This window comes from Amyelois transitella, chromosome 31 (assembly GCF_032362555.1).
Source record: "Amyelois transitella isolate CPQ chromosome 31, ilAmyTran1.1, whole genome shotgun sequence".
Taxonomy (NCBI): domain Eukaryota; kingdom Metazoa; phylum Arthropoda; class Insecta; order Lepidoptera; family Pyralidae; genus Amyelois; species Amyelois transitella.
The window spans coordinates 2,351,694-2,376,215 of NC_083534.1; the positions used below are offsets into that span (position 1 = coordinate 2,351,694).

The 24,522-nt window shown below is 36.7% G+C and overlaps 3 protein-coding genes across 4 annotated transcripts; all 3 read right to left on the reverse strand.

The window, feature by feature from the left end:
- Positions 1-204: 204 nt before the first annotated feature.
- On the reverse strand, positions 205-2,874 carry LOC106130073 (zinc finger protein 16-like). The gene is made up of 2 exons (XM_060953265.1): positions 2,736-2,874; positions 205-1,888 (listed from the first exon to the last, which is right to left on the reverse strand). The coding sequence occupies exon 2, from the start codon at positions 1,794-1,796 to the stop codon at positions 828-830; it is 969 nt and encodes a 322-aa protein (XP_060809248.1). The 5' UTR covers positions 1,797-1,888; positions 2,736-2,874; the 3' UTR covers positions 205-827.
- Positions 2,515-12,129, reverse strand: LOC106130080 (zinc finger protein 841-like). Of its 2 annotated transcripts, none has more exons than XM_060953264.1 (2): positions 12,099-12,129; positions 2,515-3,679 (listed from the first exon to the last, which is right to left on the reverse strand). In XM_060953264.1, exons 1-2 carry the CDS (start codon positions 12,112-12,114, stop codon positions 2,520-2,522), a joined length of 1,176 nt encoding a protein of 391 aa, XP_060809247.1. In that variant the 5' UTR covers positions 12,115-12,129; the 3' UTR covers positions 2,515-2,519. The 2 variants fall into 2 exon arrangements, with proteins under 2 accessions (XP_060809247.1, XP_013184297.1); XM_013328843.2 differs by lacking the exon at positions 12,099-12,129 and adding an exon at positions 3,753-3,991.
- On the reverse strand, positions 5,117-23,887 carry LOC106130075 (zinc finger protein 208). The gene is made up of 7 exons (XM_060953268.1): positions 23,582-23,887; positions 22,833-22,989; positions 22,461-22,553; positions 20,631-20,801; positions 10,425-12,211; positions 8,519-10,325; positions 5,117-7,155 (listed from the first exon to the last, which is right to left on the reverse strand). The coding sequence occupies exons 1-7, from the start codon at positions 23,732-23,734 to the stop codon at positions 5,936-5,938; spliced, it is 5,388 nt and encodes a 1,795-aa protein (XP_060809251.1). The 5' UTR covers positions 23,735-23,887; the 3' UTR covers positions 5,117-5,935.
- Positions 23,888-24,522: the final 635 nt, after the last annotated feature.

Consider the following 24,522-nt stretch of genomic DNA (forward strand, 5'->3'; position numbering starts at 1 on the left):
CTTCCCGATTCGACCACCGACGCCCTAAACCTCTTGCGCAAAAATCTGTATTATTTTGTAAATGGTTTTAATTGCGCGGGCGCAGCTGCGAGTAGAAGCTAGAAGACCTATTTTACTCCGATTTCTACGATCTTACTTTAACAGTTCGCTGGCGGAGGAGAGGAAAGACCACACGATATAAAATGTGGCTACTAAAAGAAAAATACTGATTTCTTGGATTGCAAGATTTTATTGGCAAAGCGTATTTTTATGTAACAACTAGGTACGTATTACCTAAAGTAAGGATTAGCTGTATTTACAGTGTGGTAATAAAACATTGTTCTGGTCAATAGTAAGTTATATTTAACAATTTCACTAAATATATTGAATAATGTATACATTTCCTAAGTACCTGCCAAATTAAATTAATAAAAACTATGTGCTTGAGAGTTAGTCACGGAACAAACGTATAAATACTCAGATACATACATACAAAAACAAAGTATATTAGCCCAACTCCAATAAGAGGTGTGCAAAAGCATTTCATTCTACTCAACTTGACATTTAAGAAATTGTTATGGGTTCAATAATATGTTGACTCGTTCAGATGAGGTTTCGTGGATTAATCGACTGTTGTCCCAATAGCCTGGGACGCGCGATGCCGTATTTATCGCGCGTCATAAAAAATAATCACTGTTTCTCTTTTTATTATGACGTGAAACGGGACGTCGAGCGTGCAATGTACGGAGGTTGGTTTCATTCATAATCCTGTTGGACCACACGGCTTCTATTCTGATTATACCTACCTACTTTTAAAAAATCTAATGGCACTCACTATCCGGCTATATTCAACGGATTGGGCAAACCGTCGGGGGCCTCGACATTTTCTGATGAATATTATTATAATGCTGCATCATCGTCTTCTTCGTCTTGAACGCCTTGTCGCACAAAGGGCATTTAAAGTTTCTCTCGTTGCTATGCTTGGTCATGTGTTTCTGTAACCTACACTCACTAAATGCTCTCCAACCACAGATACCGCAAACGGCATTCTTCTCTTGCATATGCGTTTCTCTAACGTGCCTCATCATGGCACTCCTAAACACGAACGTCTTACTACAATGCTGGCATTTAACCTCATCTCTAGTTTTGTGCTCATCAATCATATGCCGCGACCTTCTGTAATGAGTTTCGAACAGAATAGGGCATTTGAAACATTTATATCTCTTATTGTGGTAGTTCTGCATGTGCGTTCTCATTCTGTTCATGTTCGTCAACGTTTCTCCGCAGAGATTGCAAATAACGGTCGCTTTCGAATGTTGCTTCTTGACGTGATCTCTAAGATTTTGCGGATATCTAAAATGCTGACCGCATATTTCGCAAAGCAATTGTGAACAACCTTTGTGATGTCTGTTGGAATGAACTAATAAATGCCCAAATGTCCTATAATGTTTCTCGCAACCCACGCATTCAACTGATATATTAAGCAGTTTGAACGGACTCATACACAATCCGTTTTCTTTGTTAAACGGAACGTTATGACTCCCTATCAAATGATCTATCATTTCGTGAAAGTCCTCTTTAACTTCGCTACATATTCGGCACTTCATATTTGAAACATCAACGTATACTGACGATTCCCAGAAGTTGTTCATGACTTTTTCAATTTCCTCGGCTTGTTTGTGAATTTCACTGTGCGATTTCAAATCTTTCGGCTCTTGGAACACGTCGTAGCAATAGAAACATCTATAGGAGCTCTTGAGCCATCTGAATGGCATTATTGTGGTATTAGTTACCACCTCTATTACATTCTTTCTCATTATAGTAAGTTTCTCTTTTCCAGTTACAGCCTTCCATGTATCAGTTGCCGCGCCAGTATCGTGGTCTATTTTCCATCTTCTTTCCTTTAATCCTGAAAGTAAAATGGTCTTCTTAGATGTAGGTTCAAGGAAGAATGCTGATGAATTTTCAAAATCCTTTGGAAATTCGAGTAGCTTTCTTGTTTTTGGGAAATGAACTTTCGTCTACATATTTGTGTTTGCGAGTTTGGTTTTTCTTCATCATCTATCATGTTTCCTACTAGTCTACACACTGTATCTTAATTTTCTAATCTCAACCATCTCTTTTTTACTAATCAGAAAGATATGGACAAATATGTTTAGATAGCTCTCCGCTTTTTTCTACAATTAGAAAGAGACGAAGATAAAATTCAAGGTCATTTTTCCTTTTCGAATTTTGACAGGTGAGTATGTGCTTCCACAGTAGAAATGATATACAGAATAGACATGATATTTTGATTAAATTCTAGTGTTTTACATCGTACAAGAATAGTATAATATATCAATAGTCAGATCGACGATATAGTGCAATCTGATGAAGTGATGTATAAACGACTATCACACAAATCACATATTCATCCAACGTAGGTAAATAAAGATTTCATTGAAGAATCATTCAACGGTATAAATTTGAGTGTAAAATCTAAAACATGTCTTCAATAGACAAGAGAAAAGAATAGAATGGATAATTTAAAGTTCATTAAGTTAGTTACTAATTAAATATCCCATTGATTGTGACTGGACGGGCTTATCGGAATGTAATCTCATGAAATGAGCTTTCATTATCTTCTTGGTTGTAAATGCTTTGCCACAGACTTCGCATTTAAAATTCTTCTCACCGCTATGTTTAAGCATATGGTTCTTCAAACGATTATTATTAAACGCTTTCCACCCACAAATACTACAAATGTGATTCCTCACCTTCAAATGCGCGTCTCTCAAGTGTGTCATCATCATGCTCCTAAACACGAACGTTTTAGGGCAGTGCAAGCATTTTATAGCTTTCCTGTTCTGGTGTTCCGCTACCATGTGCGCAGATCTTTTGTAATGGCTGTCAAACGTCTGTATGCAGACCAAACATTTGTATTTCTTCGCGGCTTCATGCTGATTCTTCTGATGAGTCTTTAATTTCGAACGAGTGTCGAACTTTTCACCACATTCCGTACATAACACGCCAGTGTTCTCATGAACTGTTTTGATGTGCAGCCTCAATAGGTTTTCTCCTTTAAAATGTTGTCCGCAAACGTCACAGAGTATCACAGAAGTTCCTTTATGGTCTTTATTCGTGTGACACAGTAAAGGGCCAAAAGAATAAAAGGTAGCACCGCAGACGAGACAGTTAACCGACACATTATCTAATTTGAACGCCACCATACACAATCCTACATCTTTGTTAAAAACCACGTTATGTGCAACGACTAAATGATCTACTAAGCTATGAAGATCCATAATTTTCTCAGGGCACAGTTTGCAAGACAAATTTGAGACATCTACATAGACTACCGATTCCCAATAGTTGTTCATTGCTTGTTCTTTTATATCGTCACCAATATGAGTTAGTTGATGATTCTTTAGGTCAGATGGTTCTTGAAATATGTTGTAGCAGTAAAAACATCTATAGGAGCTCTTCAACCAACGGAATGGCATTACAGTCGACTTTGTCAACACTTGTATTACATTTTGTCTCATTATTTTTCTTTTCTCCTTCGCAGTTGTGGGCACTTCCGTGACTGGTTTGTGCACAGTTTTCGCACGCAACTCTATTTGTTCGTTTCTTTCCGTGGGTATATAGTTTTGTTCAGATTCTATAGTCCTAATTGGTATATCCATTAATTTCGACGTCTTCTGGCCGCCACTAGATTCACCTGTAACGAAAACAGGTTCTCATTTAATAGCGGCCAGAGACATACATTATATTATTACTTGAAATTGTCGTACATTTTGCGATAAGCAGGACAATAATTCATGTTTATGCTAAGGTTCAATCGTACTCCGAACTTAGTATAGGTAGTATGTTTCTCTTTCCAATTAATAATGAACTACTTATATGAAGTAATATCTTAATGTGCTATAGCGCATAACCTTCCAGTGTACTCGTATAAAGTACCTATAACTAAATGGTTTGTGGAGTCCTGGTTTGTTGAAATAAATTCCTTATACAATATTCATTTTGCGAATATTCCTTCAATCCTAGGTATTACAATTGATCAAAATAATGCACTTCCCGTTCGTGTGCGCTCAGCGCATCAAAAGTGACGAACCCTTGCCTACAATGACGGCATACTCTACCAAATTGTCCAGTGTGGACTTTCATATGCGCACGCAAATTACTAGACCTTCCAAATTTCCTTTCACATATACTACAAGAATAGTTCCGCTCACCAAAATGTTTACGTTTATGTAACTTAATCATCCACTTAATAGTAGTTTTATAGCCACAAAGGTCACATTCGAATCTAGCATCGGAATGCAACGCTTGAACATGTAGGAGCATTGCACCTTTGGTTGTACAAACTTTAGGACAATATTCACATTTAATCCGATATTTCTCCACATTATGGACTTTACCCATGTGAACTTTTACTTGGTAATTGTTCTGGAACGATTCACTACACAAATTACAATCGTAATTTTTGACTTCACCATGTATTCTAGCTCTGTGTTTCTCCAACTTATGAGCGGCGGGGAAGAGCATGTTGCAGATTTTACAGCGATGCCCAATATGGCTGCAAGTGATGTGTCTTTTGAGCCTAATGTTATCTATGAAGCTGCGACCGCAGATCTGACACATATAACTATGTTCTACATGTTCTTTATTCATATGACTGACTAGACTGGTGAAATTATCGAACTGTACATCGCAGATGACGCAGGGCATGATTTCTTTTTTAAGGACGAAAGGGAACATGCAAACTCCAGCGGATGTATCATAATCCTCTTCGTGGACAGTAACAATATGAGATATGAGATCATCAATGCTTCTCAAAGGCATATCAGGGCATAACTTGCAACTTATATTTGTGACATCAATTTTAATTGGTATATCTTTGGATATAATTCTTTTTGGAATGAAATCGTCTAAGGCGACGTTGCTATGTTTTTGAGTGGTGTGATCTTTTAGTACAGTGCAATCGGTCATGGATTTAGAGCAGTAGAAGCAACGGAAGCCTTTGGTATTCCAGTTGAAGGGCAGAACGTTCCCGTATCGGAGCACGGCGAGTATATTCTCCCGCATGCAATACAGACGTTCCATTATCTGCGATTCCTTCTTGATTCTCATGCCTGCAAAGAATCAAGAATATTCTTGTGGATATATGATTGCTGCTGATACCATTACTAAATAGAACCTATTCCAGTTATTTTTTAACGTCTCGTTATTGAATATTTGTTTGTTTGGACACGTAACTGTGAATGGACGTGTACTCGTATGTCTTACTCAGGTTTAACCACTAAACTGATCACGAGTTAAATCAGTAATGTATTAAAAAACCCAGGAAATCATACAATAATTTTATTAAATAAAAAAAAAACAAAAGAAATCATACCGACTAGTCTCTTTCTCTCTATAAGCTCTATTTAAGTTAGCTTAATACGTTGCCGACTGTACTGGTTTTTACTAGCCAATGAGAAAGAAAAATGCGTATAATGGCCACCATTTACATATTAACTTAACTGCAGAGCTTATTCTGTAAATTTTTGAGGGGTTCCTTTGAATATCTCCCATATTTATGACCAGAACTTAAACATTTTTTTATAACACCACACGGACTCTACTCTTCTGAATGCAAAGAGTTTTTCAAATCCGATTATAAATACCGGAGATGTGCCCTAACATGCATAAAAACAGAGCTCTTGCTGTTGATTTTTGTAGTGTTCCCTGAAATATCTTTCACATTTATGACCCGACCTTAGCCAAATTAAATATAAAACCAATCGGACGCTTTACTATTTTTGCAAAAAGTATTTTTCAAATTTGGATTACAAATGCCGAAGATATGCGCTAACATATTTTTTTAAAAATACGGTCGGTTTTTTTTTCACATACGTGGCGTTAGTAAATAAGTATAAGACAATGGATTTGGCTATTCAATACAATGCTCGAGAAAAACACATACATTTTCCTAATGAACATATTGTCCAATCACTTCGGCCCCTTCCAGGTCATCACCTACAAACTCCAGTTGCACTGACTCAGAATCAGCCTGCAGTTCAACCAAACCTTCAGTTTCTTCAGTGAATTCAACGTGACGATTCTTCATGTGAATACGATAATTCGTAAGATGCGCAAAAGCTTTGTTGCATATCGAACAAACGAACTTCTTTTCACCCGTGTGCGAAACGGAATGAGAATTCAAATTACTCTTTTTAGAAAATTTCTTTCCGCACACCGAACATATGAATTTTTTCTCGCCGTTGTGTTTGACCATATGCATCTTAACATCGTACGGTCCGAAAAATTTGTCACCGCACACTTCACATTCTACGTTCTTCTCTCTCAGATGTACTCTTCTCATATGTCGTGACATTATACTCTCCTGCGGATACACTTTGGGGCAATACGGGCATTTTATTATAACCTCCTCAACCCTATGGACGTTAGCTAGATGTAGTTTCTTAAAGTATGGACTCAAGAACGTCTCTGAGCAGTGAGGACACGTAGGGAGATTGACATGATGCACATTCTTTTCATGGAGAATCTTCTTAGACAGCGTCGCCAGACTAATTCCGCAGTAGTCGCACGTGTAACCGCCTTCTCTGTGGTAGTACCTGTGGTGCATTTTCAAATGGTTCTCCCCTTGGAAACTAGTTCCACACACATCGCAAATGTAGTCGTGAGACAAATGGTGTTTATTTGCATGGCGGAGTAAATATTCGAAGAAAACGAACTTCATATTGCAAGTAGGACATGTAAGGTTATCTTTATCTAATTTAAATGGCAACAAGCAATTCGGAACTTCAAGATCGTATTCGGCGTCGTGAGCTATAATCAAATGGTGTATTAATTCTTCAAGAGTATCGACTGAAGTTGTACATAAATTGCAAGTGAGGTCTGTAACATCAATTTTGACCGCTGCATCTTTATTTCTATTGTTTTTTGTTCTATCGTGAACAGCTAACTCAATATTGGCAAATTGATGAGCGGTCGCAGTGTGCTCTCTCAGTATAGAGGGATCTTTCATGGGCTCAGAGCAAAAGAAACATCTGTACTTGCTCTTATACCACAAGAAGGGCGTAGCATTGCTGTACTGCAGCACGTACTCAACGTTTCTTCGTTTAATCAACAGTTTCCTTGCACTTTCCATTTTCTTATGTTTGTCCTCCAGTGTACTGAATTTTGCACCTGCAAAGAAACGTTCAGCTTTTATTTGTCAACTTTTTCTTGAGCTTAACCTCGTGTCTGTTTAAAATGTACTCGTCGAGCTATGGTGCATATCGCAGATCATGTCAAGCCGTCCATGTGTTTTATTATATCAGTTATTATTCTTTTACATACTTATGTAGTCTTTGACCCATAACTTATTAATATTTTTTTGTGTTGAAGTAAAAGTTAATTGCTTATTTCGGTTAGACGTTAGACTAAGTAATAGTATTTTTTTAGGTTTGAAGCGTTCACCAAACGAGACGTATTACTTAAAAAAATAATCACTTAATGCATACTACCCATAAGATTGACTTTATTTAATTATTTCGTACTTTTTAAAGAGAACATAAATTTGTGTCGGAGGTATTATAATTAAAATTTAATTTAATTTTATCTTTAATTTAATTCGTTAAGAACTTATAAGAGTGGAAAGTTAAGACATGTGCTATGTTAAATATTATGAATAACACGCAGAATACAACGTAAGAAATAATTGGGATATTGTAAGAAAAACATCAGATATATTATCCAAGATTTATTCGCATGTATTTTCCACAATTTGTAACACTATCGTCAAATAATAATCTAAAAGCCTAAGCAATACTATGTACCACCAAATTGACTCGATTATCTTCCATCTCGATTTTTGTATTTTCTAAAATAAAAACCTCTTCTGAAAACGTCATTAAAAAAATAGCATCAAATAAACTTGGTCAATGAGAAACAAAAATCTTATTACAAAACGTAATATTTTCACAGTACAGGAATATAATTTTCATTGTACTATTTTAAATATTAGCCATATCACGATAAATTCTTAACATATATTTACAACACTACATCTAAACGAGTATAAATTCAAATGGAAATTTCCTAAAAAAGTAATAAATACTACAAATTTGTGAACAAATATTGTAAGTACGTAAGAAATATAAAATTGTTTTTGAGATCAACTTAACATTAATCTTACAAAAGCTAAGTACATTTCCTTGAAATAAAATCGATGTTTTATTATGAAATCGCCTTAATAAACGAACCTCGAGGAGTGACGCTAACAAGTTGAGGAATAAAGGCCCGAACACACCACATGTTGGTCAGATTTAAATTCTAATAAAAGCCATCCGTCGGAGCCACGTTTGGCTCTAATAAAAATTATTGATTGACAGATTGCTTGCCCATAAATCAACATTCAGAAATGATTCTGGTTCTTATATAGAATTTAAATTGCTGAGAGGTCACGTTTCAATATCCGTACACCTCGCAACATTACTTTTCAATCATTAAATAGGCACCGATACATGACCATACTTCTTGTGCATATCCATATGGGATTGCAAGTTGCTTCTCCTCAGAAAGGCCTTGCCGCAGACGTCACAAGTGAACTTCCTCTCACCATCGTGCTTCACCATGTGCATGCGCAGCAGATAGTTATCGAAGAACCTCTCGTTACACACGGAGCACGGAACATTCTTCTCTCTCAAATGGGTCCTCCGTATATGATCTTTCATGAAGGAGTTCCTTGTGAACATTCTACCGCAATACGTGCATTTGTGACCAATATCGTGTGCTTTAATCATATGCTTCTGTCTGTGATACGCCGATGGAAATTTCTCAGGACATTTCGTACATCCGTAGTCTTTAGCGTTGTGTACCTTAGCCCTGTGGCGGGCTAGACACCACTGGTTTTTATACTTCGCTCCGCAAATAGTGCATTCGCAACAACCAGTATGCGCGTACGAGATGTGAACTTTGAGATTGGCCACGTTTCGGAAACAGCGGCCGCAGAAGTCGCATATCCTATTGTTATTACTGTGCTCAGCGTTCAAATGTTTCAACAGGGTCGCGAAATATCTGAACACACGTTCGGGACAAACCGGACACGGCAGACTATCTTTGATTATCTTGAACGGCTCGAAGCAACGAGTAAAAGATTTGTCGTAGTTAGCCTTATGCTCTACTATCAAATGGTCTATGAGGACGTCCAGTTCTGACATTGGCTGCGAACAAATCTTACAAGACAAGCACGCTATGTCAATTTTAACAGTGATCCTTTCGCCTTTACATTTCTTCATGCATTTAGATTTAAGTTCGCAAACGGGGTGCTCCAATATAGTATGCTCTTTCAATTCCTCGTATTCCGTGAACTTTTTAGAGCAGTAGAAGCAGGAGAATTTGGAGAAAAATTTGAATGGGATAGCAGTGGACATGTTGAGAACGCACTGAATATTTTGCCTGATCTGTAAAATGTTCTGTTTCTTCTTGGGTTTCGAGCCGACACCCGAGGGGAAGGAGTCGAAGACAGGCGGTGGCGGCTCGTCTGGCTGTGCGATCAGCTTGACCTTACACCGGGCCGTGTGCTGTGCCAGACCATTAGTCGAGTGACACTCTTTACCGCAAAACGAACACTTAACATTCCCATCTTCAGGGTGTTCGGCTTTCATATGCTTTTGCAAAAGAGCAGGCGAAAGGAAATGCAAACTGCAATTTTTACACTTTCTAAAATGCGCAGTATTTTGATGAGTACGGAGCGAGTAATAAGTATCGAAGTTCTCCGTACACTGATCACAAGGGTATCCGCCCTGCCGGTGGAGATTCCTCATATGCACAGCCAAGTCCCTCTTTTTATTAAAAGTAGCGCCGCAGTCGTCACAGATGAAACTATTCTGAGGATGCATTATATTGACATGACTGACCAAGCTTCCGAAATAAGAGAATTGTTGATCGCAGCACAAACACTTGAAATCGATCAATCTGTACGCTTGAAACGGTATGTCTACAGACTTGTCGTACTCCATGTTATGCTTACCGACAAGATGATCGACTATCTCAGACATATTCCCAAATGGTTCATTACAAATATCGCATGTTATCTCCGAAACGTCTACCTTAATTTCTATGTGATTGCCTTTTATAACTTTCAAGGCATAATCCTTTGTAGTGCACGGTCCGTGAGACTTGGTGTGCTTTCTGAATTCGGGGTACTCTGAATAGCTTTTGGCGCAGTAGAAGCAGAGGAACTTGCCCCGCCATTTGAACGGGATAATAGTAGTGTTGTTGAAGAGGATTCTTAAGTTTTTCCTTCTGCGTTCAGACGCGCAGCCATCGTAAGGGCCAGGTGGGTATTCATCTGAAAATAAATGTTTCTTGCTGTAGTAACGCCAAATATCTCGTATTATCATTTAGCTAATTAAATGCTAGGTTTGCATTTTGGAATTGCAATTTTCTATGTGAGAAGACATATGGACAATGAGGTTCTTCTTCCAAAGAAATTGCTTGCCGCAAATGTCGCAGTGGAAGTTTCTTTCCCCGAAATGTTTTACTAGGTGCTTTTTCAGAAGGCGTCCATTGAAGAACTTCTGTTGACACATATTGCATTGTACATTCTTCTCTTTCAAATGCGTGCTGCGCACGTGATCGAGCATTAGGCATTTTTTCGGAAATAGTTTCCCGCAATGCTGGCACTTCTGTCCTGTGCCGTGCGCGTCTATAAGATGTCTTCTCATTATATTTTTGGAAGAGAACGCCTCTGGGCACTCTGGACATTTGGATATCTTTGTCCCGTGAGCGTTACCAGAGTGTGACTGCAAGGAATCTCTAGAATTAAATTCTAGATTACAGATCGTACATTTGTACCCGTCACGTTTATGAAGTCGAGATACATGCGATCGCATGTTCGTTTCTGTTCTAAATGACAATCCACAAAATATGCATATTATTTTATTGTCATTATGCGAATTGTTCATGTGTTTTAGCAGACTTCCAAAGAAACTGAAAATTTGTTCAGGGCACAGAGGACAAGCGACGCCTTCTTTATATATCTTGTACGGCTCTAAGCAACAAGGGAGCGATTTATCATAGTCGACTGCATGTTCCGCTATCAAATGGTCAATCAACATTTCCAATCCTGACATGGAAAGCGAACACAGTTTACAAGACAGAGAGCTTATATCTATTTTAACGGTTAGATTTTTCCCCTTGAATCTCATCATAGACTTCGATTTACTATCACAGATGGTATGCTCCGAGTTGGTGTGCTCTTTCAAGGTATCAAATTCGGTAAATTTCTTTGAACAATAAAAGCATGAAAATCTATTAAAGAAACAAAACGGCACTGCCGTGGACATATTTAAAACGCTTTGAACATTTTGCCTAATTTTCACTAGATTGTTATTTTTCTTTGGTGTTAAAATCACGGTTTTGTTATTCAGATGAGGAGAATTGTCTAGTTTTAGATTTTCAAGTTTAACTTTACATTTTCTTATATGTGTAGCTAGGCCGTCAGTGTTACGACATATCCTACCACAAAAGACACATTTAACATCAACATCATCGGGATGGTCCGCTAGAATGTGCCTCTGTAAAAGAATCCGCGAGTCGAAATGGAGATCGCAATTTTTACATTTCAAGAAATGCACGGTGTTCCGATGACTCCGTAGCAAATGGTAAGTGCTAAATTTCATTTGACATTGGTCACAGCTGTAACCATCTTTACGATGTACACTTCTCACGTGAAGCATGAGATAATTCTTTTTATTAAAACTAGCTCCACACTCTACGCAAACGAGATTGTATTTAGGATGTGAAATATTAACGTGATGTATCAAGTAACCGAAATACGAAAACTTTTCATCACAATACAAACATTGCAAATCTACTAGTTTATACGCTTGATACGGAATCTCCACAGAGGTATCGTATTTCATATCATGCTTACTAATAAGATGTTTTATAACTTCATTTAGATTAATACACGATTCATCGCATATACTGCAGTTAATTTCAGAAACGTCAATTTTAATTTCAATATGATTGCCAGAGACAGCTTTTAACGAGTAATCCTTCGTTGTACATTGTCCATGAAATTTTGTGTGTTTTCTGAACTCTATATAATCTTTGTAAGTCTTAGCACAGTAGAAACATACAAAGTTGCTCCGCCATTTGAACGGAATGATTGTTGTGTTGTTGAATAATATTTGTAAATTTTTCCTCCTGCGTTCTGATGTGAGGCCTTCTTTACGAGCGGGCGCGTTTTCATCTGAAATCAAATTGCACCCGCTGTAGTTTTATTTTCGAAGGTCATATCGTATTTTCATTTACACAATTTATTACCTCCATGTTTTTTTAAAACATTAGGTTTATTGGATACAAGGGCACGGTTTCTATTGAAGTTTAAGACGCGATGCGATCATTCATCACATATCTCGATGATGTCATCATAGTTTATTTAACATGGTTTGCCATATGGACCTTCAAAATTTACTTCCCAAACATTGATTACCTTATTAACTGCTTAGTTTGCATTTTGGAATTGCAGTTTCCGATATGAGAAGACATATGGACTATGAGGTTCTTCTTCCAGAGAAACTGTTTGCCGCAAACATCACAATGGTAGTTCCTCTCGCCTACATGCTTTACCATGTGAATCTTTAACCGCGCCGCGTCAAAAAATCTCTCCGAACATACGGAACAATGAACGTTCTTCTCTTTCAAATGGAGCCTCCTAACATGTGAATTCATTACAGAGTTTTTCGCAAAAAGCTTCCCACAGTAATTGCATTTATGTCCTACACCGTGAGCATTTATTAAATGTCTTCTCATTAAATTTCTGGAAGAGAACTTCTCTGAACACACGGTGCATGCAGATATTTTAATACCGTGTACATTCCCACAATGTAATTGTAGCATATCATTTGTAGGGAACACAACTGCGCAAATTTCACACCTGTGCGAGTAAGGCTTGTGATGGTGGTTCATGTGAGCCCTTAAATTTGGAACTGTCCGAAAAGCCATTCCACAGTGTACGCAAATAATCTTATTCTCTGCGTGACAGCTGCTTACGTGTTTTAACAAATTTCCAAAGTACCTACACACTTCCGAACAATACGGACACGGATAGCTGTCTTTTATTAACTTGTACGTCTCCAGATGGTTATCGATAGACTTATTGTATTGCGCATTATGATCACTTATTAAATGATCAATTAGAGTATTTAAGTCGTTGATTGTTTTAAAACATAATTTGCAAGATAAAGTCGATATATCGATTTTTATACGAACACCGTCTTTCCTATTACGCAACTTCAATCCTTTTATCTTCGTATCGCAATGGGGGTGTTCGGTAACCGTATGTTGCTTTAAGAGATCGCTATCTTTGAAATCTATAGAGCAATAAAAACACCGGAATGTATGCAGGAAAAACTTAAATGGCACTGCGGTGGACATGTTCAAAACACAAGCTACATTTCTTCTTATTTCAATTACGGAAGATTTCTTTTCATCTTCTGTGTTCTGTACATGTGAATATTTCATGTTACATTTAGAAGCGTGAACTAGAAAAGCCATTTTCGTACTAAGAGTTTTATTACAGAACTGACATTGGATCATGTTTTCCAAGACATGTTCGGTTTTCATGTGATGAAGCCTTTTGCTATCAGATGTAAACGTTTCAAAGCAGAGATTACAACCAGAAATATGCGCACTTTGCTTGTGTTTATGAAAATCCGCAAAGCTTTCAAAAAATTGCAAACATCTATTACATTTGAACTCTTTTTTATGTTGAGTTCTTAAGTGAGAATGTAAATATCTTTTCTTATTAAAATTATGGTTACATTCGTGGCACGAGAAACTATTGTCTGGATGTATGGAATTGACATGACTTATAAGTTTGCTGAAATAATTGAAGGATTCATCGCAATACACGCATTTAAGATCTAACAAGCGATAACTTGAGATTGCAAGTTCTACGCGTTTATCGTACTGCAAATTATGTTGTTCTGTCAAATGGTCTGTTATTTCTTCAATATTGTTAAATTTATTATTACAAATTTCACAAGTGACGTGTGAAACATCAATTTTAACTTCAGTATCACCAGATTTAACGAGTTTCATAGATCGTTCTTTGTCTGTGCAGCGTCCGTGTGCTTTTGTATGTTTTCTGAGATCGGTATAGTCTTGGGCGTCTTGCCCGCAGTAAAAACACATATATTTCCCACGCCATTTGAAAGGAATCAAGGACGTGTTGTTGAATAACGTGAGAAGGTTACGCCTCCTCAGCTTGTTAGCGTTCAATACTTTTGGCGGCCCAATATCATCTGAAAAGATGAAAATTTTTTCATGAGAATTTGGGGGCCTTCGCTTTTTGATACTAGTGTTATAATAGCGCTTCGAAAAATATTGTTCAAAATAATAATGAAGTCTAAACAGACCGACCGTGATTGAAGTTGATTTTGATAAGAGTCACGCAATACAACGTTAACTAAAGCTTAATGTTATAAAATAGTACAGATTATTACCACTTTTTGAATATGAACGAAAGTCGACTACCACCGCATTTATTTTATAGAAATTATTACAAATTCTTATTTACAATTTATTTTTAATACGAGTAATTTCACACAAACAGTTTGTCTATGACTATTATATGAACAAGCTTAATTCATAGATAAGCTATCCAGCCTTTCGTTGGCTCTTTCTACATCGCTGTTGATAAAGACGTGATATACTCGTACGTATGTATGGTTATGACGAAAAAAAGGAAGAAAATAATAATCCTACAGCTGTAAAGAGTGCACGTGCTTATTATGCCTAGCCATATGCGTGCGCAGGCTTTTCCTCCAGAAAAATCTCTCGCCGCAGACATCGCAATGAAAATTTTTCTCCCCACTATGCTTGACCATGTGTCGCCTAAGAAGGATATTATTAAAAAATTTCATATTACAAATTGTACATTCTACATTCTTCTCTTTGAGGTGAGTTCTTCTAATATGATCACGCATGAAAGAATTCCTAGTGAAAAGTTTGCCGCAATAGTTGCATTTATGACCGGAATCGTGCGCTTCTATCAGGTGTTTTTGTCTCGAATATTGTGTGGCGAAAGATTCCGGACATTTAGGACACTTCGCGGCTTTGACACCGTGGGCTTTCGCCATGTGCATGTACAGCCTGGAGGGTATGTTACATTCTGCGCCGCAAATATTACACTTGAATCTCCCATCGCGATGGTGCCGCCAAACGTGCACTCTCAAATTCTGATCACGCCTAAACGTCTGACCGCAGTAAACACAAATTATATTATTATTCGTATGTTTCTTGTTCATGTGCTTCAGAAGCGTCCCGAAGAATCTGAACACTTCGCCCGGACAATTTGGACAAGCCATGTGATCTTTAATAAGCCTATACGGTTGAAGACACGTTGTTATACTTTTGTCGTAATTTGCTTCGTGTTTCAGTATTAAATGATCTAGAAGGTTGTCCAAATCATTCATTGATTCGAAGCATATTTTGCAGGCTAGAGTGGACACATCGATCTTAACGCATGCCACAGATTCTCTGCATTTTCTTATGCATTTCTCTTTTATATCACACACTGGGTGTTCTATGACAGTGTGCTCCCTCATAGAATCTGAATCTGCAAAGTCTTGAGAGCAATAGAAACAATTGAATTTATTTTTATAAAAATTGAATGGTATTGCAGTAGACATATTTATAACTATAACAATGTTTTGCCGAAGTTGTTTCACACTGGGTCTTTTAATCTCATCGTAACTTTGATCTAAATCCAGATCGTATGATTCCTTTTTTATGATTTCGAAAATTTCTTCTTCGACTTTGCACTTCTTTACGTGCATTTTCAAGCCTTGCTTTGTGTGGAACTCTTTGGAACAATTGTCACATTGCAACGACCCATCATCGGGGTGCTCCAGTTCCATATGCTTCTGTTTCAAAGCAGCTGACGGCAATTTTAACTGGCATACATTACACTTAGTAAGATGCCTGTTGTTTCTATGTTTACGTAGAATATTCAAAGAACTAAAACTTTGAGGGCACAATTCACATTTGTATCCGCCTTCTCTGTGATAATTCTTTATGTGGGAAAACAAATCTCTCTTTTTGTTAAACTTTTGATTACATTTATCGCAAAGAAGACAATTTTTAGGATGACTATTATTTACATGTGACACTAAATAACCAAAATATGAAAATTTCTCTCCACACACAAGACAAGTCAAATCTACGAGCCTATACTCCTCTATAGCCATTTCTACTCCTCTGTCATACTCCAATTTGTGTTTCACGTGCAAATGTGTCAATATTTCATCAAAGGCAGTAAATGGTTCATTGCAAATTTCGCAAGTCAATTCGGATACGTCGATTTTGATTTCCATGTTTTGTCCTCCCTTCAAAACTTTAAGAGAATGGTCTTTGGTCGAACAATTGCCATGGGATTTGGTATGCTTCCTCAGTTCCGTGTATTCAGCTATGTCTTTACTGCAATAGAAGCATAGATACTTCCCCCTCCACTTAAACGGTATAATTGTAGTGTTGTTGAATAGAATTTGGAGATTTTTGCGTCTGCGCATGGAGGAAGAATCGCAGCCCTTGTATTTCCGAGGCTTTACATCTGAAAAGGAAACGTCTACTGTAAATGTACCCTTATCATTTAAACTAAACATCGAAAAACATTTTAATTTTAAATCATAATAAAGTAAAAATTTTGATACAATTATTTACAGGGTACATTTAAAGTTTTCTTGCTATCCTTACTCCCATAAACGGTTTATCAAAATAGGTCCCATGAAAGGTTTATCAAAATATTTCATGTTTATGGAATTAAAACTTGTGTAATTTAGATGCACCTTAAGTGTTACCGTAGTGATAAATGAAAAGGTTGGAAGAAATTACATAAACAATTAACCGCCTATTAATTTATTTGTAAAAAAACCTAAAAATCTTAAGTATGTACAATAATGAGTATAACTAAAATACCAATTAACGACACGGGCATAATTAAACACTAAAAATAAAAACTAATTTGGTCTTTAATTTGCAATCTTAAGACTATTTAAGCGCTAATATTATCTGAATGATGTACTCTCATATGTAACCTCAAACTGTTATTTTGAACAAACGCCTGACTACACACCGCACATACAAATCTCTTATCATTATTATGAATCCTCATATGATCTCTCAAAGTCTGCTTTCTTGCATACGACTTCATACAAACTTCACATTGATGTACCCTTTCACCAAAATGTTTCACCATATGTTTTTGTACGTGAGTTTTAGAGAAAAACTTCTGTTCGCATAACGTACACGAGAAATTCTTCTCCCTCATGTGCACCTCTTTCAGATGCACTTTCATTTTGCTCATGATCTGAAAGTTTTTATCACACACCGGGCATTTGAACTCTACCGTTTCCACGTCGTGTTTTGACACATGATGTCTCTTCCTTTGCATATAGCTAGAAAAAGTTTCAGAACAATAACAGCACTTGAGCGTTCTATCTTTCTTGTGTACTTTCATTTCGTGATGATTTTTCCGTGACAACGACTCAAAGGTTTCCGAGCACGAGCAACATTTGAAACGAGATCCGTGGCTCAAGGAGTGACACCGCAACCTGTCCTGACTAAGAAACGACTTGCCACACAACTCGCAGATATAATCGCCGTAATGACCGTTCATGTGCTGGTTCAACTTGATAAAATACTGAAAGTGCTCTTTACAAATCGCGCATTGGAATTCATCCTTCTTCAATTTGTAAGGTATCAGACCATATCCAAATTCTTCGACAAACGATTCATTATGAACAACTTTCATGTGATCAATTATTTGGTCTAGATCTTGTGGATCGCCATCGCATAATTTACAAGTTAAATCGGTAACATCAATTTTAACTTTTTCGTCTCTCCTTAAATAAGCTACAGCTGTTTTGATGTTGCTTTTTACGTGTTTGTCTTTAGTGTGTTGTTTGAGTAAAGCGGAGTCTTTGAAAGGCATGTGACAGAAGAAGCACAAGTAGTTCTGTCTGTGCCATTTGAAGGGAACCGCCGTGGAATATTCCAGAACGACAATAGCGTTTCTCTTCATGAGTCTGTTGCGTTTCGTTGACGACATGGAGGACTTACTCGCTGCCTCTGTCCCATTGTCACCTAAAATGTGAAATTATACAATTCAAATTCAAAGTGACGAACTACTCTTCCATTATTTTTAACGTTATTTGTCTTCAGTTAAGTATTATTAAAAACATATTTTTAGTTCATGTAGGCGTCACACCTTCTTAGACCTCTTACGTAAGAATAAATCCACTTTTTCGACGATTTATGCAAAGGCATTCTTATAAGTCGATTTGTACGTCTTTGCAAATCTCCATTTGTTAGAGCATTCCTCCCACCAAAATTAGATGAATATGTCGTGTAAATATGTTAAATCATAGATAGTTCAGACAGATTTATAGGCGTTTTTAAATGAGTTAAAATAGTAGAACATTTTAATTTTGTTTCTTTCTAATCCGTTTATTGTAAGAGAAAGCACATACATAAAGTTGAAGTATACAGTGGCCGACTTTATAGAAAAAAGGTAAATTATGTTATTCGTAAATATCTGTGTACCCAATTTAATCAAAATCGGTTTAGTAGTACATATTTATTTTTTCCTTATAAAAATACAAATATCTCTTCATTATTACTGTGGACTAGCTGTTTACCGCCGACTTCAGTCAGCGAATAACAGAAACATCAGACAGCATTTTAGGGTTCTGTAGTCATAAAACTCAAACGGAACCTAAATAGCATGAATCTCTCCGTTCGTATATTAAGACAAGTTAACGTAATTTCAAGTGATCACACAATTGTCTCCATACCTTAATAATAGTCCTTTGAAAGATGACTTGAAAGAAGTATATTTCTGTCATTTCCCATTGTAGGCATTTGGAGGATCAACTCAATTCAGCCGTTTAGCCGTGACAGTGTAACAGACAGACTTTCACGTATTGGTATCAATTTTTAAGGTTAAGTAACTGATAACTTATACATTGTATCAAATTTTGAGAAATTAAGAATTTTGCTTATTATTCGTTCACTCCGGTTACTCGTATTCTGATAATAGTCCCGCCGACATGACTAAGGGTTTAGGAAGACGCTATCACGCATTTGCATCTGTTTCTGGGACATGTTGTCAACAAAAGCGGCATTACTAGGACCATTATGAAAATGTAGGCTTTTAATTTTTTGTATAACTACTTTTGCGTGTTTGACCCTCACTTTTAAAATCGAACAGTGGTAGTTTATTGCCGTGTGGTTCCCGGCACCAATAGAATAAAGAATGGGCTCTCCATCTCCTTTCCATGGATATCATCAAAGGCAACCAAAGGATAGGCTTATAAACTTGAGATGGGCTAACAACCTGTTACTACTTGAATCTAAATTCTATTATTAAAACCAAACAGCTGAACGTGGCCTAACACATCAAGACTGTTGGCTCTGTCTACCCCGCAAGGCATATAGACATGATCATACATATGTTTGTTTAAAATCTGTCATATTTTAACAGAACGTCAATGGAAGCATTGAACTCTTAAACAATTTCCATTTACAATTTACCCATTGAAGACATAAATTCCAATATTAACAGACAAGCTATGCCCGCGACTTCGTCCGAGTGTGAAATGATGAAAATGAAATGAAAATGTTCTATTCAACGCAAAAATAATTTTTCAATTCGAACCAGTAGTTCCTGAGATTACTGCGTTCAAACAAACAAACTCTTCAACTTTATAATATTGGTATAGATATTAAATACTTTGTGAAAGATTGTGGAGCTGACTGCGTCGTATCGCAAAAGTGAGAACAGCTTAAAGATATCACGCCCCTTATTCGTGGTTACAACGTATCCGAATTTAACTTTAAATCTGCGCTTTGGTGTCAGGGCTTCCAATGGAAACTCCTTTGAATGCACCAGATGGTTATCAGTGTGTTGTATTGATTCACGAACTATGATAACGTATGTACTTTTCTACCCTCTCAGAAATCGAGAGGGAGGGAACTTAGTGACATATACCTATAGCTTTTCAACATTCGTGAATCGACCCTCTGCCTTTTCGAAAAAAAATGTTCTCGAACAATCCACTCATTCCAAAAATCTGGTAAAGAATATAAGATAAAAGGGCTTGCAAAACTAACACGATTAATCACTACTTAGATGTTTTTGATGCATCAGCGCATGAAGTGGGATGAATATTGTTAAATGTTGTTGTCAATAATAATAAATAAAGGACTTATTGGTCGCATATATTTTTTTAACCAGTTTTCCAAGCCCTGCATTTTAAGGCCAAGCGTGACCGCTGTATGCGAACATAACATTCAGTGATTCTCTAATTTTAATTTCTGTTGCTTTATCAAATTGCATTGTGTTGCCTTCAGCGGTGTCTGCTAGGCCCAGAACCATAGAATTCGGAATGGCATAAGACAATAGAAATGGAAATGACCGTTAAATATAATAATCAAGACCGGTAGTTTTAAAACCATAACATATTCATGCTATATGTAATTTTTTAGATTTAACAGCTTTACATGTTTGTAAAGCTGTTAAATCTTTATAACTTATAATATTTTAAAACATTTCTATTGTCTTATATTCCGATTTCTATGTGTATAACATAACAATGTGATCTTACCTTTAACGAGGGTTTTGGATGACTTCGCTTTCTCCTCCATCTTGGCGACTTTAGCTTTCTTCTCTGTCTTGACCACAGTCTTCTTTGGCCTGCCACGCTTGTTCTTGACAGGCAAGGTTGACACTGTGATGTCGGAGACTGATGGCTCTTCAGGAGGCTTCAGGGGTTCATCTGGAATACAAATGTACTTTATTGTTGTGGCGACCATAGAGTTTTATATAACAGTTGATTTTTACAGAGAAATGTCATTCATATAAAAGTCAGTTGCATAAATATTACTTTTAAAGTATAATAACTGTTCCTTTTTGTGCTAATACATCTATGTTTCCTTTTTTCTCTGTATTACCCTTCGTTTCTCATCTATTTCTCACACTCATGTACCGTGTGGTTGCCAGCACTTTTGAACAGGACCATTCCATCTCTTTCCCGAGAATGCCGTAGAAGGCGACTAAGGGATAGGCTTACATAGTTGGGATTCTTCTTTTAATTGATGGACTAGCAACCTGTCACTATATGCATCTCGATTCCATCACCAAACCATACAGTTGAATGTAAATGTGAACTTTAAGTCTTTGCCAAACTGTTGGCTCTATCTACCCTGTAAGAGAAAAAATCGTATTGTGAATACATTTTTTCCCTAAGTTTACTGTGTTTCTCTTTGTTTCTCTATATTCTTAACACATCGTTTCTCATCTCTTTCTCACACCTACTTTATTGTCTGAAAAAGATTGTTTCGACGCTAAACCTCAGCATTTCTACTTCCATTTTTCATCTACACTGTAGTGCAAGCTTCCTCATCGCTCTGTATGCCAGTTGCTGCTGCTGATTGTAAAAGTAAGAGGAACAGGCATGTTACAAGGGACTTCTTTCAGGTGATGGACTAGCAACCTGTCTCTATTTGAACCTCAAATAACTACTAAGCTATCCTGCTGAACATAGGCTTTAATAGTTTTTGAGAATATAAATTCTTTCTTCCCTACAAAGGCCCAAAGACGTGTTAGTGTGTCCGGAAAAGATCGCCCTTGTTGGCCATTCATGTAAATGGCCCACTTCTTAGTAAGACTCAAGGTCATTTATGAAAATGTCCCACTTTTTAGAAAGACTCAAGGTCATTGATCTAAACTTGAGGTCATTCATGTAAATGGCCCACTTCTTAGCAAGACTCAAGGTCATTCATGTAAATGGCCCACTTCTTAGCAAGACTCAAGGTAATTTATGTAAATGGCCCACTTCTTAGCCAGACTCAAGGTAATTTATGTAAATGGCCCACTTCTTAGCAAGACTCAAGGTCATTCATGTAAATGGCCCACTTCTTAGCAAGACTCAAGGTAATTTATGTAAATGGCCCACTTCTTAGCCAGACTCAAGGTAATTTATGTAAATGGCCCACTTCTTAGCAAGACTCAAGGTCATTCATTTAAATGGCCCACTTCTTAGCAAGACTCAAGGTCATTCATGTAAATGCCCCACTTCTTAGCAAGACTCAAGGTCATTCATGTAAATGCCCCACTTCTTAGCAAGACTCAAGGCCATTCATGTAAATGCCCCACTTCTTAGCAAGACTCAAGGTCATTCATGTAAATCGCCCACTTTTTAGCAAGACTCAACCTAAGCCATGCGCAAATCTAAATTTTTTTCTTTATGAATGAATGAATGAATTTAAATAAATTTATATTAAATATTAATGTAAAATTACATAAGCTTAATAATTATGGTATTTACAGTCTTCAACAATGTATAACGGTCATATACATTATTTTATTTAGAGTTCCTCAGTTAGTTCTACAATAATGTACAGAAATTAATTCATGCTTATGTCTAATACATTACCATCATCAAAATCCATATCATCATCAAGATATTCGGGTTCATTGAGTGTGGTGTCTTCTGCCTCCGCCTTCAGCTGAGACTGGTAGATGAGTACTGTGAGAGGAAAAGAAAATTGTTTATTAATTTATTTAAAGATAATGTATTGACTATTAAAGTCAATCAAAAATCATTTTTAAAAATGCTATAATTATTACGTTTGTTATTTGAAATATGGCTGCTGCTCGCCTATGACATTAGCTATTTTAGGTTTGATTACCAACTATGGAAAGATTAATTTTTTGTATGTTTTTTCACTTTATGGTGTTTTTATAACAGTTAACAACAACACTCCGTCATCCAGGTACTCTATTAAGTTTAATAAAATCAACAAACCCTTGGGTGCAAACTCGCCCCTGCCAATCATATCAATGAACTTCTTCTCTGACTCCAGGACTTGCTTCTTGAAGTTGCACGCATCCCGGAGCCTTGTGATGCACACTTCACATATCAACCGGTTGGGGCCATTTGGGCCGTCTGAGTGCTGAGAGATCTGAAAAAACACTGGGAAATTAATATTGGATTTTTATGGGACTTTACAATACAATGGTGGTCCACCCACTGTATAATATGACATATGATATAGGGGCTCCATTTCAAATATTTCCACTTATTTAATACAACGAAGTGATGAGAATGATATTAATATATGCCATGTTAATGTTTATAAACAGACTTCAAAAGATAGTCTTATAGATGTTAGTTCAAACTTATGTAAGGGACAGGCTAATGGAAGGTTTGAGCCTTTTGAGTATGGAGGATATTGAGGATACATGTAAGGGTCTCTTGTGGACTAGGGAACCCTAAACATCAAAATGGCGGCGGGTCGATATGCCAGCTTCCATACAACACGTCCAAATCCCTAAAAGCTGTTGTTACCGGTTTTAATTTATATATTGTTTGATATGAATAGGCAGTCAATGGTGGGCTAAAACATAAGCCTGCCCGAGACGATACTTTTTGTACAAAGCATAAGCCAAGGTATGAAAGAAAGATGACAACCGGCAATACCTATCCTAAAATTCAAATGTAACATAAAATTGTTAAATACTTGTTTTCCTCAGATATTTAGTCTAAATACTTACGCCTATATCAAAGCATTCTAACAGCATATCAGCGTATACTTCATTCTCATTCATCCAAGTGTATTCGGTCCCCATATCTTTGTAACATCCTTCAGAGAGACAACACCGGCATAGACCGGGACTCTCCTTTACAACTATTTCATCGAACTCCATTTTCACTTTTTAACACAAAACAACAACATGAAATTGGATAAATATCACCAAATTTCCAGTAATCCAACTCAATGACACAGTTCTTGCTGCAGTCTTGAAAAAGCAGCAGCCATTTTATTTACTGTTCTGATTGGTTGGACCACCGGCAAGACTGGGCGGGGCTGAGAAAAAGCATCAAGCCGTTCAGAATTAGATAAATGACACATTTTAAATTATCTGTGCGATAAATCAAGATGTATAAAATGTACATTACTCAAACATTTTATATTCATATAATTACGTAGATCATATGTTCAAATAAATAAGTCATATGATGGTGGAGTGAACTCATTATAAGGCACACAATCACACAAAATATTATATAGGTACTTACATAAGTTCCAAAAGGTTTCTTGTTCAAGAAACAAAATCTTGAAAGTTGTTTCAATAGAGAGAACGAGTTCTATTAAAACGATATAATGAAACATTTGAAAGTTTAATAAAGTACCAAGTAAAGAAAGTAATGTACCACCAAGTAAGTAAACTTTACTTTCTATTTTCTGCAATTATTCTTTAATCTATACTCAACCCAATTTCTGAACTAAAACTGTCAAAATGACTTCTATTAGAGCAATGTTGCTAGCTATAGTTTTCCAGTTTTCCATAAAATTAAGTAAAAGGCGCAAATATATAGGTATCGGTAATACCTATGTGGTGATATGCAACCTCCACATTAGCTTTGACACCTTTTATCATAAAACGAACATTTCAGTTCTGTCACATGTTCAAAGTCATACTGTATAATTTTA